An 18,037-nucleotide genomic window follows, 5' to 3' on the forward strand; every position below is an offset into this window, starting at 1 on the left:
TTACTAAAAAGTACTATGAGTCTGTAAAAGACACTGTGGCTTTTGTGACCTCTTGTGACTGTTACGGGATAAATGCTAAAAGCGAGTGAAACAGTTGCAAAAATAGCAACGATGCAATGTTGTTTATGCAGCAATACCTTACTGCATTTTGCTAAAATAACTAATATTAACCACCATAAGAAACTGGTCATAACAGACCAAATAAGGCTGTAGGAGTTAAAGCCCTGTGTGCCGAACAGAACAATGGTGCACTGTAATTCTTATGAGTCCAACTTTAAATTTGTAAGAGGAAGAACGTGTTATCATCTTCTTTCAAAAGGTTTATAGTGCCACTTTAAAGTCCTGAATTCAAAATGTCTCTTAAATACATCACATTTTATAAGATTGTCGTGTGTTTTATATGCAAAATCTTTATTTCAATCTTAATTTACTTTAAAGTACAATATTTACCTCTTGATTGTGGTGAGGTGGAAGCATAAAGTAGAATAAAATGAAAATGCTCACGTACCTTCATTTAAGTGACTACTTGAGTAAATGTGTTTATATTCCAGGACAAGTTTCAGTGTTGGCCATCTAGAGCGTCCTTTTTGCCTGCACACCTCTTAGTTTGATCACTAGGTGGCACCATCACTCCACACAGACAGCCATAAGACATCCTCCTCCTCTGTCCCTCTGGCTGTAGGTCAGGTAGCTCCAATCTCTCCATCAACACCAACCACATCAAAGCCGAGCCGATCTCCCCACCCCGTGACCATGTCAGCCAGTCAGGGTACATGACCCAGGCTCATGCTCCTCATCATCATCACTCCTCCGCCTCATCATCCACCAGAGCAGAGATGGGGAGGTCTCCTGCAGACAGCATCAGCTCCTCCTGCAGCTCCCACGAGGGCGGCAGCGACCGGGAGGAGCAGCAGCAGCAGCAGCAGCGGCCGGACTTCCACTCGCTCCCTGTGAGTCGGTCAGAGAGTCCGACGGTCAAACGAATGCGAATGGACAGCTGGGTGACATAAACCCCAGAGTCACATGATGACACCACGCCAGGGCAAACACAGGAAGGACACTGTTATGCAATGTGGATTTTATTGATGTGTTATTTCTCATTAAGCTGTCTCTGTTGGTTTGTTTTTTGGTGGTCGCACGTTCGAAGAGGGTTGAGCAAAATTAGCCTGAACATTTTGGATACGTCAGAATCATCTCATCACCTTGCAGAAAATCTTCAGCGGTACTTAAAACACGCCAGGCCGCCCTTTATGAAATAGAAATCGTTTAAGCATCACAGACTGATAATGTGGGTCCAATTGCAGTACAATCTGTCGTTTTCTTATCCAGTGGGATGCAGTACAGTGCACAGAGGAGTCAAAAAGGTGAGCTGTGTCAGTCAGTCAGTCTCGTGGCTTCATGATGTGGGTCGTAAAGCAGTGCTTCTGGATGTCTCCCACTGGGTGTCACCCAATTCATTTCTGATCTTCTCAGGGTTGAAACGTTGAACAAGTCCAACATGAAAGCAATAGTCCCTCCACATCATCCCTGCTACTTCTCTTTCTAAAAGCACTTATTTATATTAGCCAAAGCAGTACGCTGTTTGTGTGTGTGATTTTATATTGTGCACAGAATAAGACAAAATTTCATTCAGAGTTCAAACTGAAAGCCATGGACACTTGTTCTTTATGTACTACCAAAATATGTCATTATTGTTTTGTATATACTATCTTTAATATATATCACTTTTGGTGTAACTGTATATTGTTAATCTGTGTGTTGTATCTGCCTGGGTGAAATATGACGATATGGTTTTACAAAAGTAGGTTATATTTTTGTGGATGATAGCCATAAATGCGAGGCTTTGTCCTTTCCTTTCTCATCAAATGTCTGTTGGATAAATCTTTTCTGTGAAGGACACCATGTTGCACTATCTTGAACCCAGGTATCCAAAAATGTACCGAAAGGTAAAGGGTAAACTGTGGCTGTGGAAAACTTATTTTAATGAACAAATCTAGCTCTTCAGAAACTGAGACAAAGATGCAAATAGATTTGATACCATGTGTGATTTGAACCACAGATAAAGGTTAACTGAAATATATAGCTGCACACAATACTGATGCTTGTGTCATGCAGATTGATGCATAACCCTGATTCCAAAGAAGTTGGGACATTGTGATCCAAACAGGTGTTTCTGGAGCATTCCACATCTTTCCCAGTCTTTAGTCTCTCCTGTCCCAACTTGAAACATGTTGCTGCATCAAATTCACAATAAGCAGGTATTTACAGTAATGAATGCAGTTGATGAGGTAAAATCTTAAATTTATTGTCTTTGTGCTGTTTTCAATTGAGTATATGTCAAAAAGAGTTAGCATATGATCACATTTGGTTTTATTTATGTTTTACACAGCGTCTCAACTTTCATTGGAATCAGGGTTGTACATTATTACAACAGTGGGACAGTGAATCAGTTTGAATTTACAAGAATGCTGATGGACAGGTCGGAGAAATGGTGGTGGTGTTGGAGATAGGGATTTACTGAACGGTTGTGTTACTTAGCAGTAAAACATTCTGAGAAAATGAAACGTGTGGGTAAGTACGAGGTAGCACGTGGTGACGAGTGCAAGAGCTGCAAGAGTAACCACAGGGGTTCCACTCAATGAGTGGATGGGTGAGCAACAGTCATGAATGTGAATGGAAAGAGACAAATGAGAGGAGAGAGAAAGTTCTGTAAGCTTTTTGAAGAAGAAAGAAAACATCTTGGGCTCATAAACAATTTGAAAGTATCATCAGTCCACTCCTGAAGCATTTTCATGATAATAGCCTTATGAAAGAGGCATCTGGTGTGTGGATGTGCCAGCTGCAGACCATAGATGGAAGATGTGACTGTGCAAATCACAACTGCAGAGGAAGCCGGTTCTTGGTTCATGGGAATGCAGGAATGAGACCAGAAGGGGAAAATCAGGAGAAAAAAAATCTGTTTACAGTCAGTTCTGTTAGAAAAGGCCGACACTGATAGCATCAGTATGTACTGGACTGTTAGGATCATTAGACTCGTAATAGCCTACTGGAAACAGACAGGAACTGTGTAGTTCACAGAGGATGTACTGGGCAAGTCAGATACTGTTTGTATAAAGCAGACCTGGAGTCAACCAAGCGTGTTCTGTGCAGGAGAAGTGGGACAAGAATGAAATGACTACAACCCATCAGGAGGTAAAAGACATGAATGAAGTGGAGATGATGGCTGATGATCTGTTGTATGACAAGAAAGTAGTGTGTAGAGTTTACTTATGAGAAGAAGAAAGGTTGTGAGTCTTAAAGTGGCACTCTTAAATATCATTTGACACCATCTCATGTCAGTTAAAAATTTGGAACTTAGGTCAGTGGTTAAAAGTAAATCTTTCTGGAAAATATTGAAGGTTAGCCTCACTTTGTTGATTAACTACATACTCCTATTTAGTCACATGAGCAGCTCTGGATGGTACAGAATGTCCTTACTGCTATTAACTTATCATTTAGGCCCGATTAACAAAACACGTGAAGTGATCAGAGTAATAAAAGTAAAAGAAGTGTCTGCTTTTAGGGAAGAGACACCACACCAGCCCAGGCCTCACCCAGTGCACTGAGGTGGACAACTGGAGGGTGGAGGGATTACATGTACCAAGGTTAATGGGAATGATGAGAGCAAACAGCTGTTTGAGGAAAGGATTAGGTTTATGTGCTCTACAAAGAAGTACAGCAAATACTACGAAGCTTTTTTTCTGGTGCATATAATCGAGGACTGCTTGACTTCAGCTTCTCGTCTCACAGTAACCTCAGAATAGTTTCGTGAGATGACACAACTGAGTCCTTCAGAAGGATTCACTATTATGTGGAACACAAGCTGAATTTTTGACTTCAGACAAAATTACAGCGGGATTTCTTCTGCTCAGCTGCAGCTCGAATTTACAGCTCCAGGTATGCATGAGTCACTGCCGGACCTGCCAAATGTTATAGCCAGATCGACCATAAAACGTTCAAGTGTTACATCTGTGAAGTCCAAAGTGTGAAACGTATCTATCAGACGAGACAACCGGTTTTTCCACCTGAAATGAAGGCTGAGTGTGAGTTTCAATTATCTTTCAGGAATTTACACAGCACTTCACTTGCTCTGAGATTTAGCTGACATGTTCCGTGCTTCCATCCCCACCAAGAGAGCTGAAACGAGGGCCTACCGGAAAACACGTAGTTTTATTTTTGAAATAAAAGTTGGTAGAGTTGAGTGGAACAAACTTGTATTGAACACAGTGGAATACTACCATAATATTAGGACAAATATATTTCTTAAGCGTGTACAAAAACACATTTCGCCTGCACGTTATACTCATATATATCTAGATGCGCTGAAATGCCTCCTTTTTATCTTACTATGTAAATTTTCTAGACTTCTCTTGGGTGTTGTTTGGCACGCGCGCTGGCTGGCGGATGTTTTATTTTGAAAGTCGTCATGTAAGCGAGCCTTGGTTGTGTCTGACTTGACCTTTGATGCTCACGGAGAGGAGGAAGTCTTCTCTCCGCCGCATATTTCTACGGACGGTGCGTTCTGAGCTGCCGCCGTCGTGTTTCTCACACCAGCCATGAGGTGAATGAGAAACTCCAGTCGGAGGTTCTAAGCAGCGGAAAAAGGTAAAAGTTAACTTGTTATTTCTTTTTCTAGGGGACAAGCAGAACGTGAACAAGTTTAGTTACCTGCCGGGGTCTTTGAGGTGGGGCTACTCAGGTGAGTGCCTCTAGCAATACTTTTTTTTTTCTTTTCCTTTTTTTGTAGTTATCCACAGATTCACATGTTTCTTGGAGGTTGATTAAAAGAAAGTTTCCATGCCGATACGTTATTGAAGCCAAACTCGCCAGATTTTTGATTAACACTAGTATCGGGTGTCGGTCCTCAGCAGTCCTCTGGCAGGACGCCGCTGGACACAGTGAGAAGCTTCCTCTTCTGAGTTTGCTATCATGTTTTCAGCGGGTTGTGCTCGCTGCTCACTGTGTGCATCATGCCGAATGAAAGAGCAGCGACCTGTCGACTCACTGACCTGCTGGACATACAGCAGAATCATTTGTCTTTGCAGAGAAGCTGGATGATTTTATTTTCGAGATCTTTTTGAAAGGAGATTGGTGTGACTTTTTTTAGAGAGCAGAAGGTCACTTTCAGGCAGCGTCCTTGCAATGGCCTTTTCAGGATTCATTTTTAGGGATGTACTAAATAGCCGAAGTCTAATCGCCTACTTTCACTAACTGTGGAACTTTTCTGAGGTCATAATTCAGTGCGGTATTTACCCGAAGAGCTTCCAGCATGCTGCAGACCCAGAGGCTCAGGCTCTTGTTTATGTTGCAGTGTACACAAGCTTGTAAGCACTTAACTAACAACAACAAAAGTTCGAAATCTGCTGGAACTGCAGAGTTTTTGTTCGTGCATGAGTTTAATTTCATTTTTCTCTCGTGTGTTTTCCGCAGTAAGCCTTAGTCTTGCACCATATCAAAGTGAAATAGTTTCAGGAAATAGTCTCTCATCTTGTTCAGACAGGGCTGTTGTGTGGTTGCTCAACTCAGCCCACCAACTGAGAAAAACACAAGAGTCAAACAAATTATCATGAGAAGATAACTGTGCAGAAGGTATTAAAAGATTAAAATAAAAGAGACTGTCTTGATCTATTCTAGGACAGCCCGTAGTGGGACCCTTTAACCTAATAGAAATCACTGTTTACGTTGTTTAATTTTCTGAGGTAAAAATGCTCTTTGAATATGTAGTGTCTCTAACTGTTGTCCACTAATCAGATGGTCGGGGGTTTGATCCCCGCCTCCTCCTGTCTGCATGTCAAAGTGTCCTTGGTCAAGATACTGAACCCCAAAGTGTGTGTGTGTGTGTGTGTGTGTGTGTGTGTGTGAGTGTGTGTGTGTGTGTGTGTGTGAGAGAGAGAGAGAGAGAGAGAGAGAGAGAGAGAGAGAGAGAGAGAGAGAGAGAGAATGTGTGAACGTAAAGCACTTTGAGGGCTTGGTAGTCTAGAAGAGTGCAATATGAACACATTACCATATTCTGAGCACACCGGCCAGAGTGACACTTTGTGCAGGAAGTCAGTCAATTAAGGGAACTTGGTATCCTAATGCAATTTTAGCAATACAGCTCATGGCTGGTCCTCCATTGAGTTTCGCTTTTGGCCCTCCAGGGGAAAAGTTTGGGCAGCTCTGATCTGTCTGCTTTAGGCAGACAAAATCATTACTTGTTCATCAGTCAGATCTCTAAAATTTAGAGGACCCAATCTGCAAAAGTACTTTCATGTTTAACAACGGATTAACCCAGTATCACTCTAAAATGCTATCATCTGTTATTTGTATTCTATGGGGCATTATGTAAAATCAGTGTCTTTGTTTTTTTCAAATGCTGGTGACCTCGTTTGGGAATGGAAGTAGAAATATGTGCATGTTTCCTTAAAGTCATGGGTACATGTGTCAGCCTGCTCCAGCAGCTGTACTAAGCATGGCTCAGACTTACTGCCTGCAGGATCTCATCAGTTCACATTCAGTTTCATGAAAAAAAATCCAAACTTTGCTTGATTTATGGTAACAAAAGTTGGCAGTTAAACTGTTATTGAGGTGGAATATTCTGACTGTATCTCAAATGTCCATATCCTCACGACTAACACAGCTTGGCCTCACTCATATGGTGAACGCTCTCCACACTAAACAGAGAAACATCATGAGGAGGGAAACATCCTCAGTCCGACATTCATCAGCCAGTTAGAAAACAGATGCATTTTGTCCACAGTCTCCCAGTCATCGCATATTTGTGGCAGCACAATGGTAGATGTGTTTTTTTCTAGTTAATGTTTCAGTATCATATCATTAAAGCACTCCATCAGTTTATAGCTCTTTTATAGTGTCCTCTGTCCTTTTTATTGGCTTCCCTTCAAGGTATCAAGATATCAAGGGTCATTTATTGTCAACACTTTTCCGAAGAGTTAGCGCGTTTACAACACGGAGTTGCACAGTGAAAGTGGCTCTTTCATGCTGCAAGTACGTAGAACAAGGAGAAAGGTCAAACATGTGCTGATTTTTACATTCTTCATTAAATATGATTATGGGCTTTTTTCTAATATAATAAATGTTTCATATAATACGTGTACTGTAGGTTAAGCAGTGTGTTTGTTCTCCTCTGTCCTACATGCTGCTGTATTATTTTGGTCTAACATACTGTCACTCTCTGTGCTGTTTGCTCACTGACATGCTTACTTCAGAGCACTTACAGTCTTGGTCATTCTCAGTTTCCCTTTTCATTTTTTTCCCTCTATGGTTGGTCAAGGTTCAGTCATTTTATTAAATGCCGTGACCTTGGACCTCTGCACCATTGGTTGCTTGCTGATTGTCTGATGAATCATGTTTTTGTTGGCCATCTCCCAGAATTTCTCTTCACGTAAGAGAGCCTGATAAATGAGCGAAATGTCATGCAAGTCAGGTTAGCGAGACACGTTTCTGGAGCTGTTTGCCTGCAGAAAGGACAGACGCTTCGGCAGTGTCTCCTTGAACTGTGCTGGCTTTGCGCCTGCAGCCTTCACGTGTCCACAGATTGGGCTGGCACTGGGGATGGACTGAGACAGGGATGTCATTTGCCATGTAAAGATGATCAGGCTCATATTTTTGAATCAGAGTTTGATGGAAATGTGGTTCGCCCCATTAACAAATTGGGGTCACAGCAGGTCGGACTATACCTGGCCAGCTGTGCAGTCTGTGCATTTAGATGGTATTTAAATGGTATCTGTTTAGTCCAGGTTAAGTCTGGCTGACCCCTCTGGCTCGACTGGCGGTTGAAATGAATGTCATGGGCCTCTCAGCTGTGTGGCCACCTGGTTGTATATCTCAGTTACATGATTAAACAAGGGCCCTGCTTATAAGCAATGGACTGTTAGTTTCACAGCTTTGAGTCTTCAATAATACACAATTTACTCTTCATTTTACAGTAAAATCAAAGTTTCCGCGTGCTGCTCATTGGCACTTCAGTAGTACTGCACACACGGTTATTATGGTCATTTTGTGCTCACATGATGCTCTTTGTAAATCCCTCTGACTGTTGTGATGATTCATAACTGAGCTTTTAAGGTTATTGGGACTCTCTTATGGCAGTGAGTGCAGTGTACAGCTCAGGTCCATCTGAACACTGCAGGCTTAATCCCAGTCTCAGTCAGTACCAAAGTGTGCTTGAGAACAACTCAGCCATGTGAATATATGTGACCATGCAGCAAGCATGCACAAGATTATTTGGCTAAAGCTGCTAAATGCTTTCATATATATATATAAAAAAAATATGCATGTTGCGTAGTTTCTGGACTCTGCATGGTCATTCTGAGGCCACAGACACTGGATGTGTTACTTCTGTTCATGTTCGACCTCATTTCTTTTACTTGCTTTTAAAGTTAAATGCTCAGACACACTGTAAGTCTGTGTAGCAGAACACCCTATCAATAAGATGTAATGGCAACACAAGGGATACAGGCTGTTCGCCCTGCTGGCTGTCATGCAGGTGAACTGGTTTGTCTGCTCTGACCAATACTACAGTAATTGCAGATGAGAGACATTCCATTTGTGATGTATGTATGTATTGAACACTTCAGTATTCACACTCCCTTTACTGCAGTTTTGTTTTAGTCTCTACCGACGTCTGAGGGAGATATCCAGGGAAATGCTCCACGAGCTGTCTGTGTGTGGTGCTGGCAGGTGGTGCACACTGGGCTTTATTGCTAAGAACAGCTGCTGAAGATAAAGCCAAAACAACGAACTGAAAGATGCTAAAACACTCAGTGGCTCTGAGAGGAATTGCTTGATTTAGGTGATAATTCTTTGTTGTTTGCCGCTTTGAGTGAAGGCTTTCACTGAACGCAGCCATTTGATCCACTGAAAAAAAAAAGAATATTGATCAGAGCAGCTTTGAAGCAACTATATATAACAATATGTGTCTTTTTAGGTAGTGTCAAAAAATAAAATGTGACAGACAGAATTCACTCTGCTACAACCCACCAGCTTTGTATGTGACTCTGAGCTCAAAACATAACATAGACTTCTCCAGTTTTTGTCTAAACAAAATCACATGTAATCAGAATAATTGGTTTCCAGTTATATTGGCTTTAAAGTGACAGTGAAGGGGAAGTTAGAGCATCTTTAGCTTCAATAACGTTGTGCCATTGGGTTTACTTGGAAGAAGCGTTAAATCAAATCCTTCAGATGTGATTGGATCACTGAAGTTGACGTGGTTTAACAAAGACAGCATGATGTGGAGCTTTGAAGCTCTGCAGCAACAAAGGATCCAACCGCACCTCCCTCACCTGTGAGCTGGAATTAGGCCTGACAGACATGTCACATTTCCATCTCTATTTGCACATTGTTTTCCACTATTTGGTGTTTTAGCTCTTTTAATCACGTCTTCTTGTTGCGCCCTCTTCTTCCTCGATGGTTTGATGGCACCTTAGCGGAGAACTAGCGACTCTAACTGCTTATTTCAAGGCACTTTACTTCTAATATTCACATAATTGCAGTGAATGAAAACTCAGCTTTGCATTTTCTTTGACAGATTTTCTGTGAATTTGGTAAAAATGTGTGCTCTGTGGTAACCCGGATAGAAATGTGGCTCGTGCTAGAAATGTTGCAACAAATCAAAAGTAAATTAGGTGTGTTTGCAACAGCTGGTTGAGGCAAATAAACATCACCAAACCTAAAAGACAAGCAGAAAAGGAATTTTTCTGTAAATTCTTTGTTTTTTTTAATTTTTCCAGCGCTCAACCCAATGAATAGCTCTCATTCTTCATAAGGCGTATTTGTATTAAACTATAAACCCTTCATACTAACTGCAGTTCAACTCAAAATGTAACACATTGTGACTTTTGCAACATGAAGCATGTTGAAACATTAGTAAACCATGACAACACTGTGTACTTTAGAGAAACTATGTCTTTCACTTGAATAATAAACAGATCCAGAGTCAGGCTCATCAGTGGCCATCATCCTTTTCCTCTGCCCCTCTCTCTCTCCCTCTCATCCATGCAGTCATCCACCATCTAATCCTTGTATTTGGGTCAGGCCAGAGAATTCTGAATCCGGGCTGCAGATATCTGAGTCATTAGTTTACTCGTTTTCTCTAAACTATATACAGAGATAAGTGGTTGCAGACTAACAAACTGTTGGGAAATCTACTTCAGCTCACCTCTAGCTTTAATTGTTCATAGTAATATCCCTTTTGGAAAGAATATCATTCCAGGGAAGCTTTGGATGTAACCTGCACTTTGTTATCCGCGTCTGAAATTAGGTGTCACATTTTGAAATGCTTGGAATCTCAAACCGCATCGTCAGTTTCACTCCTTAACATCTGTTTTGTAAACAGTGGTTCTTGTCTTGTCCCCTGATCTATCACCTCCCCCGTCTTCTTCCACTTGCCCCCCTACCAGCTGATAACATGGCAGGTCATCGGTCGCTGTTAATGACAATACAAAGTCTGAGGCCAGTAGTAAGAGGCTTATATAAAATCAGGCCTCGTCAGAAGCAGCAGTACCAGTTCTGGACAGGTGCTGCTGCTGTTTGTACTGCAGAGATCATTTGGAGCAGTGACAGCTTAAAGCATTAATGACGCATCACAATATGCACAGACCGCTTTGTCTACTCATGGTTTGTTCATTTCAGTTGAAGTAGAGATCCAGTTTTACATAATAAGAGTGACTGTGCATTGGGTTAAGTATGATTGCATGATAGATGACTCAGCCACATGCACATGTGCGTGTGTGCGCATACACACACACACAAACGTTAAGCAGTGGCTGCATTCCAAAAATGAGATTGGATCATCCTCACCAGTGGGTGAAAGCCAGCCTCAGATTCGCTCTCAGTTTGGAACAAGCTTTGTCCGCTTGGGTTTTCCCCTCCCTGTTTTTGCTTTTTTTTTTTTTTTTTTCCTCAGCTTCCTCTTGGATGCGTGCTGCTTTTGGTCTGGTAACTGGCTGCTACCGTTTCATTAAGTCTTAATCTCACTTGTGTGCTGTTACTGTCCGGAGGCTACACACCCACCGCCCAAAGGCCGCAGCCGAGAAACACCCCAACCACAGTGAAATAAGAAGAAATAAGAGAGAGAGAACCCAGGCAGAACGCAGGGTATCTGCAGATGAATACACCACCACACACTGGTCGTGGGTCATGAGTGATGATTGAGAGGGATTACTTCTGTACGTTGTTTAGGAATAAAATCCTGCGTAGTGCTCCTTTAAATGATCTAATCTCAACCAGTTGGAGCCACATCTTCATGGTGTTTGCCAGACTATCAGAGACCATGTGGTGGACTTTTGACCACTTTGACCATTTAAACAAAGGTCACAAATTAACTTCTGTACTCTAATGTGTGAGTGTTATTTCTAATGAAGGAAAATTAAAAAAAAACATCAGCAGTGTTATTATATCAAACACACATTTCTCCCTTCATACTTGTACATACGTGCATAATTTATGAGAAGTGCACCTACAGCACAGCACATGCTAAGCTTGTGGTTTTGGTTGTTATGAGCATCTTAGTTGATCTGTCATTTCATTTTGGTTGCTTGTGGGTGGATTATTTGTATGAAGCGTCACTGCACAATGGCCTGTGTTGAACAAGGGTCCACTATATGAGCTTTCTGCTCTCATGGAGTGATCTCTGCTGAGGCTGCATGCAGCTGCTTGAAAAAGCATTTAGAGTCATCTGTATGCAAACAGTGTTCAGGTGTTTGCTGCTGAGATGTTCTGTGGTCATACAAAAGAGTTGTATGTTGTAGTTGGAGTGTTGTATCTTTCTAGATTCTGCATCAGGTCAGGATCCACAGTGATAAACAGCTACATCCAAAGAAGAGAGTGGATGTCGTTGTATAGCAAAATAATTGTACAAAAAAATAATAATGTCTGACATTACAATTGGCACCACATTTTTAAATGTCATGTATTTGTCATGTCGGCGCCTGTTCCTGAGTTGAGAATAGGTCATGATTGCTTAAACAGTGAGTTATTTTCTGTAAATAGACTGTGAGAGCTGATGATGCAGTAAAGGTCACCAGTGAGAATAAGTGAAGGTGATTAAGATTTCACTTTGAGTGATGACATATGTCTTAGTGAAATTAAAGACATTTGGGGAAAACACTTATTCTCCTTCTTGACCAGAGTTAGATGAGAAGATCAACACCTTGTTAAATATGAAGCTATAGCCAGAAGAATATTAGCTTTGCTGAGCATAAAGGCAGGTATCAGGGGAGCCTGGTTAGCCTAAGCACATTGGTTAACTCGTTAAGGCTCATTTAGTCAGTCTTGTCATGGTGCTGCACTGTTTCTTGCCCCGTTGCAGCGAGAGACAACCAGAAAGTCCCGTCATAAACCACAACGTGTCACTGTTCTTTGCTTTTCGTACCGATTAAACAACCAGGATATAACATTTTAATTTGTGAGCTTTCCAGGTGGATTTACCTTCGGGTGGAGCCAGGCTAGCTTCTTCTCCATTTTCAGTCTTTATTGCTAAGCTAAGCTAACAGGCCACCGGCTGTAGATGTACAGATACAGTAACACACAGATATGACAGAGGACTTTCTCAGCTTATTAGAATTCTTTCTCAAAATGTCAAACTATTGGTTAAATGTACTTTCAATACAGTTTTCCTCCATGTTTTCTGTGTCTCTCATTCTGTGGAGGATTTAACGTCAAATTAAATTAGAATGTTTTCATTTCCACATGAATACAGTCATCCGTTAATACCTGAGGGCTGATCCAGACCAAACTCAGCTTCATTTTCTCCTCATATGTCATGTGAGTTACATGTGGCCAACAGAGAAAGACCTGATTCTGACAGAACTTCCCCAGCCAGTTGTGAGTGTTTGGAAGTGCAGGAAAGTGACACACTGTGATGAATGTGAACGTCATGTCAGTCATAGCTGCACGCAGTAACTAACTCCTCTGTCTCTGTTTTGTACTCTAGCTGTTTGTGATGTCCAGATCTTAGACACAGACTAACCCTCCCTCCCATCATGGACTCCAAGAAGCCGGGCATGCTGCGGCATCTCCGCCAGAAGATGCTGCCACACCTCCGACGAGGCAAGACGAGCCCAAGCAAGTCGCACGTCCAGCATGAACACATCCTGGACAATCGGATGAGCTCCTCCGTTCCCGACATGAGGAACATGAGGGACATGAGGGACATGAGGAACATGAGGCAGGAGTACGCCCACGCCACCTCCACCACGCAGCTCCAACAGTACAACTCCCCCTGCTACAGCAGCCCCTCCTCACCATTTGTCAAGTCTGCCAGAGGCCCGGGAGCAGGTGGGAGTGGCCTGAAGATGGAAGCAGTTGACGGAGGAGCTGAGAGGAGTGAACACAGACTAAGTGTGCCTGTAGCCTGCACAGACTGGGCTTCCTCTCAGGAATCATTCAACAGTCTCTGTGAGGAGAAGAGCGCCCCGGAGACAATCTACAGACCTGTCGGGGGCATGGAGCCTGAGGAGCTGGCCCTGCCGGAGGTGATGACCGTCTACAGCCCAGACCTCCCCTCTGTGCAGGTCTCCCAGGACGGCTCACAGGTACAGGCGCTGTGTTTGAAATGTCCAGTCATTTTAAAGAAAGAACAGATCAGTCTTCCAAACATCAGCCTTATATAATACAGTAAGCATTTAACCTCCGTATGTGTTCCCAAATATTATTACTATCCATTTCATATTTAAGGATTTTGTAGAATCTTTAACAGTGAGCAGGACAGAGGAATAAGCTGGGACTGTATTTTGTCTCTCTGTGACACACAGGTAAAGAGAGAGCATACCTCCAAAGAATTGGCTGCTTTATTGTACATTTCTGGGTGTGAGGAGTCAGGTGTGTTTGCACAGGATGGCCAAAGTTTAACTTGGAGGAGTTTGATGGAGTTGAAATGTAAAATCAATAGTCTACAGCAGCATTTGGCAAACACTGTCTGTTTGTGGTTTTCTACTGTCAAGGCAAGAGATTTAATGAGTCGCGTCTTTGTAACAGTGTGACACTTTGAACGGCGACAAGGATGTGGATTTGAGTGTGGCTGCCACGCTGGCACGGCCACATTTAACACGTGCTACACCGTATTCTTAGCAAATTGATCTTTTACTGTACATGAAGGGAAGACAAAAGAGGACATTTTTTGGAGGGCATATTTAAACCATTTCATCTGACAGTGTGGGCAATATGCAGGTATTCATTTATCACTGTCAGTCAGTCAGTCATGAGTGTTTTTTATTGTGGCCTACATGTAAGAGTCACTCAAACAGGATACTTGCATATTCAGTATTTTATGCATTTAAAGGTCAAAAACAAGGATGTCGTACCGAATGAATGTATTTCACAATTACATAAGACAAGATACGACATAAAGTAATGTCACAATGTAAACATTGTGTCATTCCATGGATATTGTCTTGCCAGCTCATGGACAATAGGTGGCAGAATTTCTAAATACGAGCAAACATCTGAAACTACATGTCTGTTAAAAGTTATTTTGATTTGTAACAGGACATATGTCTGAAATCAATGAACTACTTTTAACTACTTCAAACCATGCCGGTGACGAGCTGACCTGTCAGTCATGGTTCTCACTTCATATAATAGTTTTTTTGCAGTACAATAACTTTCCTTGCTGAAATCTACAGCCTCCAGAAATTTCTTCATATCCTTGATTTAATTGTTTGAGAAAAGGTGGATCACTGGGCAGCTTCATAAGCCTTTAAACGTCTGTCTTTAATGGTTCACAGTGGAGACATCTTGAGTTTTGATTCTCTCAAATGTATTTTTGGATTCTTTTACATGTCATGTTACTTTTTCCTCCTTGTAGCAGTGTAGCAATGTAGCAATTAGTGCCATATTGAGACATATATAACTTTTTTATACCGTTATTTAATCAGGTAATCTCATTGAGATCAAGATCTCTTGTGCGAGAGAGGCCTGAGTACAGTATGAAGAAAAACAAACATACATGTGGAGAAATCCATACAAAGACCATAACATCATATCCTCAGAGACAAAGTAAGAAAGAGATTCAGAGACATGCATCAAGGGCTGGAAATGCCTTTGTGTTCAGTGACTCTAATATATTTAGCTTTGTTTTTTGAATAATTTAGCATTATAATATAATTACTTTTTACACACCCCAAACAATCATTAATATAAACAGCGTTTTAAGCTCTGAAGTTGGCCGGTGCACTGTCACAGTACTCTGCCTTTCCAAAATCATTAAAAAAACAAAAACAAACAGACTCAAAGGATTGCCAAAGTCAGGGTCTGTATGCCTTCATGATCTAATATTGGCCATGTTTACCTGCTGTCTAGAGACACCCGTGAAATCAGAGTCGTGTCTTTTCACAGTCATGTTTGCTATATTAAAGCCCATAGTTCAGTAAATACCGTCTTTAATGGATAATGGTACGAACAAAAGAAGGCAATATGTCATCTGCACCTGCGTTACATTCCACTCAGTCAGAGGGATTGCTTTCTCATTAGAGTGAAGGTGCTGCGCTGAGCTGTCACAGGTCTTCACTCTTCAGCTCAGAGCTTCCCTTTGATAGCAAAATAATCTCTCAGAGCTACTTCAGTTTTTTTCAAAGTGTTGAAAGACTTTTTTTAATCATTCTTTTCTTCTAACAGTGCTGCTTCTGAATTCCCTCAACTATTATTTGCCTGGTTTCATTGTGGCGGATGGAGTGCAGTAAGACAGCTTAATGACTGAACCAAATATGTTGCTGAACAACAGAGCAAAGCGTGAATAATGTCTAAAGGCTTCGTAACACACCCTCGATGGTCTTACTGTGATAACATGGCATTTGGTACAGTAAGCTCTCGGGTTACGCCAACACAAAATCTTTTCTTTACTTTGGAAACCAGTTTCACAAAATCAAGAGAAGTAATTTCATCCATCACACTTGTGCAGGGAAATATTTCAACATCTGCCAGATGGGTTGAGTTTCAGGGAAATATCTGGACAGAAATGTGTGTAGACATGCATGGTAAACATTACGCCTGCTGAACATCAGTGTGTTAGCATTGCCATTATGAGCATGTTAGCATGTAACAGCACAGTGCCTCAGTACAGCCTCACATAGCTCCTCGTATCGCTGCAGGCACTCATTGATTTAGTCAGTACTGTACGTTGATTTACATTTAACTATTTACTGCAACATTGCAGAATAACAAAGCTGTAGGCAGCTCAGGTCAAATCAAATTGACTTGATTTGGCTTACTGTACGGTACAGACAATGAATGTATTGTGCACAGTGTGGAAAACCGGGGGCTAATGGGGGCACAGCAGGTCATTTTTTCCCTGGGGCCTCAGAGCAGGTTAATCTGGCCACAGTCTCTTGAACTCTCTTGAACTGTACCCTTGAAATTTGTTGGAACTACATCCAAGAAAAAAAAAAAAACATACCACAGACTGGAAAATCACCACTCTGCGCTTTATTCCTGGAACACTGACTTTTTGTAAAGGCATTTTTGGCCAAAATCCAGATGCACTTTCTCCTCATTATGCAGCCTGTCCATGTTATACATAACAGTAGGTTGCCTAAAGATCTGAAAATAGTGTCAAATATATTGGATAATACTCAGTCCCTCGTGGTTTAAAGTCTACAAGGAGGTAAAGGCTCGGAATTGTCAGTACAACAGGGTAGAAAGAGAGCACATTTCCCTCTTCTCCAGTACGATGTTCTGTGGTTTACTGCTGTTCAGTCCCCAGGATACAGGAATTTTTAATAAATGCTCAGAGGATTTGTGCTGGTTGTAGAAATGCCAAAGAGATCAGTTCCCGAACCTTTGACTGATCAGCAGACAAACATTCCTCTTTCATTATCTGGGACTTTCCTCTTCATATGTCACATGATTGACTTTTTAAACATATCAATCTTTGCTTCCACAGTATGACAATCATGATTTCAACGATCATGTGTTAAAAGACGGGGACAGCCAAAATGTAAGTCCTGCTATCCAATTCGGGCATTTGTTCATTTGTATGGGGATTCAGTGTTGCTCAACTGATACAGTTTGAATATTATTTAGTTTGTTGTCTGCTAAGATTTATCTCACAGCTAAGACATGGTGTTGAAGAGGCGGGTGCAGGTGCTTTCATCACTGTGGTCAAAGGGACAGTGCAGTAAAGGGTTTCTGTCAAGTGGCTGTGATCCTGTTTTTTGTTGAGTATCGTGCAGACAGCAGCATTGTGCTTTGGCCGACACACTCGTGTCAGAGTTTAATTCCAGATTATTGTGCTGTGTTCGGGACATGATGGGACAGTAGGCTGTGTGTGGCTCAGTGTTCAGTGTGTGTCATCCTGGCTTTTGTGGCTGGTCAGGGCTGGGACGCAGGGTGATTCCAGGCTCCCGGGGTTTATTCTCTGAAAGATGTTTGCTTCGGTGGAGAGGCTTAATAGTGATTAAATAACATTAAATGACAGGAAGCATAGAATGGCATACAACTGCATGAAGCCGTCCCAAGAGTGTACTTTTTATCTTGTGTCAAAAACATTAAAAAAAAGGTCAACACAGTACAAAATGTACAAAAAATGATACTGACAATGTGGACACTGCAGTTCATTGTTCATTATTGTTATTCCAAAAAGAATAATAAACAAGCACAAAATTAGAACTTTCCCTTTTAGCTTAAACCATTAATGACGGCTTAGTGTGAGTTTCGAAACTAGTTACAGAGGAATATAAAATGTGATCCGATACTGTATAACTGAATGATGAATTCTAATAATAAAACACTAGTATGTAACAAAAAACAGGTATATTTCTACATGATATGTGTTCATACTCACATACAGCTGTCTGGTTCTGAGGGTCTAGATGCAATCAAATGTTCTGCTAGTCGTAATGAAAGAAATGGTGATAACTGTTTGGTTTGTGTGTCCAGTGTGAGATGGGCAACGAGACCCCGGGTGTGTCAGAGAACAACAGGGTCCCTCCCAGGTCCTATCTGCTCACCATCAGCCTAAAGGAAGGACGCAACCTGGTCATCAGGGACCGCTGTGGTA

At 41.7% G+C, this 18,037-nt stretch overlaps 2 protein-coding genes across 9 annotated transcripts in view; both read left to right on the forward strand.

Moving 5' to 3' along the window:
* LOC143325636 (myocyte-specific enhancer factor 2A-like) overlaps positions 1-2,616 on the forward strand; it is a 45,614-nt gene extending 42,998 nt beyond the window's left edge. For 4 of the 5 annotated variants that reach the window (XM_076738896.1, XM_076739147.1, XM_076739066.1 and 1 more), the window contains one exon: positions 683-2,616. In XM_076738896.1, coding sequence (XP_076595011.1) covers positions 683-1,010 — 328 coding nt within the window. In that variant the 3' untranslated portion in view covers positions 1,011-2,616. Of the gene's footprint in view, positions 1-551; positions 661-682 lie in introns of those variants that run through there. The other variant, XM_076739229.1, reaches the window with a different exon arrangement.
* Positions 2,617-3,049: 433 nt separating this feature from the next.
* Positions 3,050-18,037, forward strand: part of mctp2b (multiple C2 domains, transmembrane 2b) — a 38,446-nt gene continuing 23,458 nt past the window's right edge. For 2 of the 4 annotated variants that reach the window (XM_076739355.1, XM_076739510.1), the window contains exons 1-4: positions 4,532-4,644; positions 12,977-13,577; positions 16,922-16,975; positions 17,917-18,034. In XM_076739355.1, the coding sequence (XP_076595470.1) occupies positions 13,026-13,577; positions 16,922-16,975; positions 17,917-18,034 (724 nt within the window). In that variant the 5' untranslated portion in view covers positions 4,532-4,644; positions 12,977-13,025. Of the gene's footprint in view, positions 3,193-4,531; positions 4,645-4,675; positions 4,739-12,976; positions 13,578-16,921; positions 16,976-17,916; positions 18,035-18,037 lie in introns of those variants that run through there. The other 2 variants (XM_076739432.1, XM_076739583.1) reach the window with 2 other exon arrangements.

Source organism: Chaetodon auriga, chromosome 1 (genome assembly GCF_051107435.1).
Source record: "Chaetodon auriga isolate fChaAug3 chromosome 1, fChaAug3.hap1, whole genome shotgun sequence".
Lineage (NCBI taxonomy): Eukaryota > Metazoa > Chordata > Actinopteri > Chaetodontiformes > Chaetodontidae > Chaetodon > Chaetodon auriga.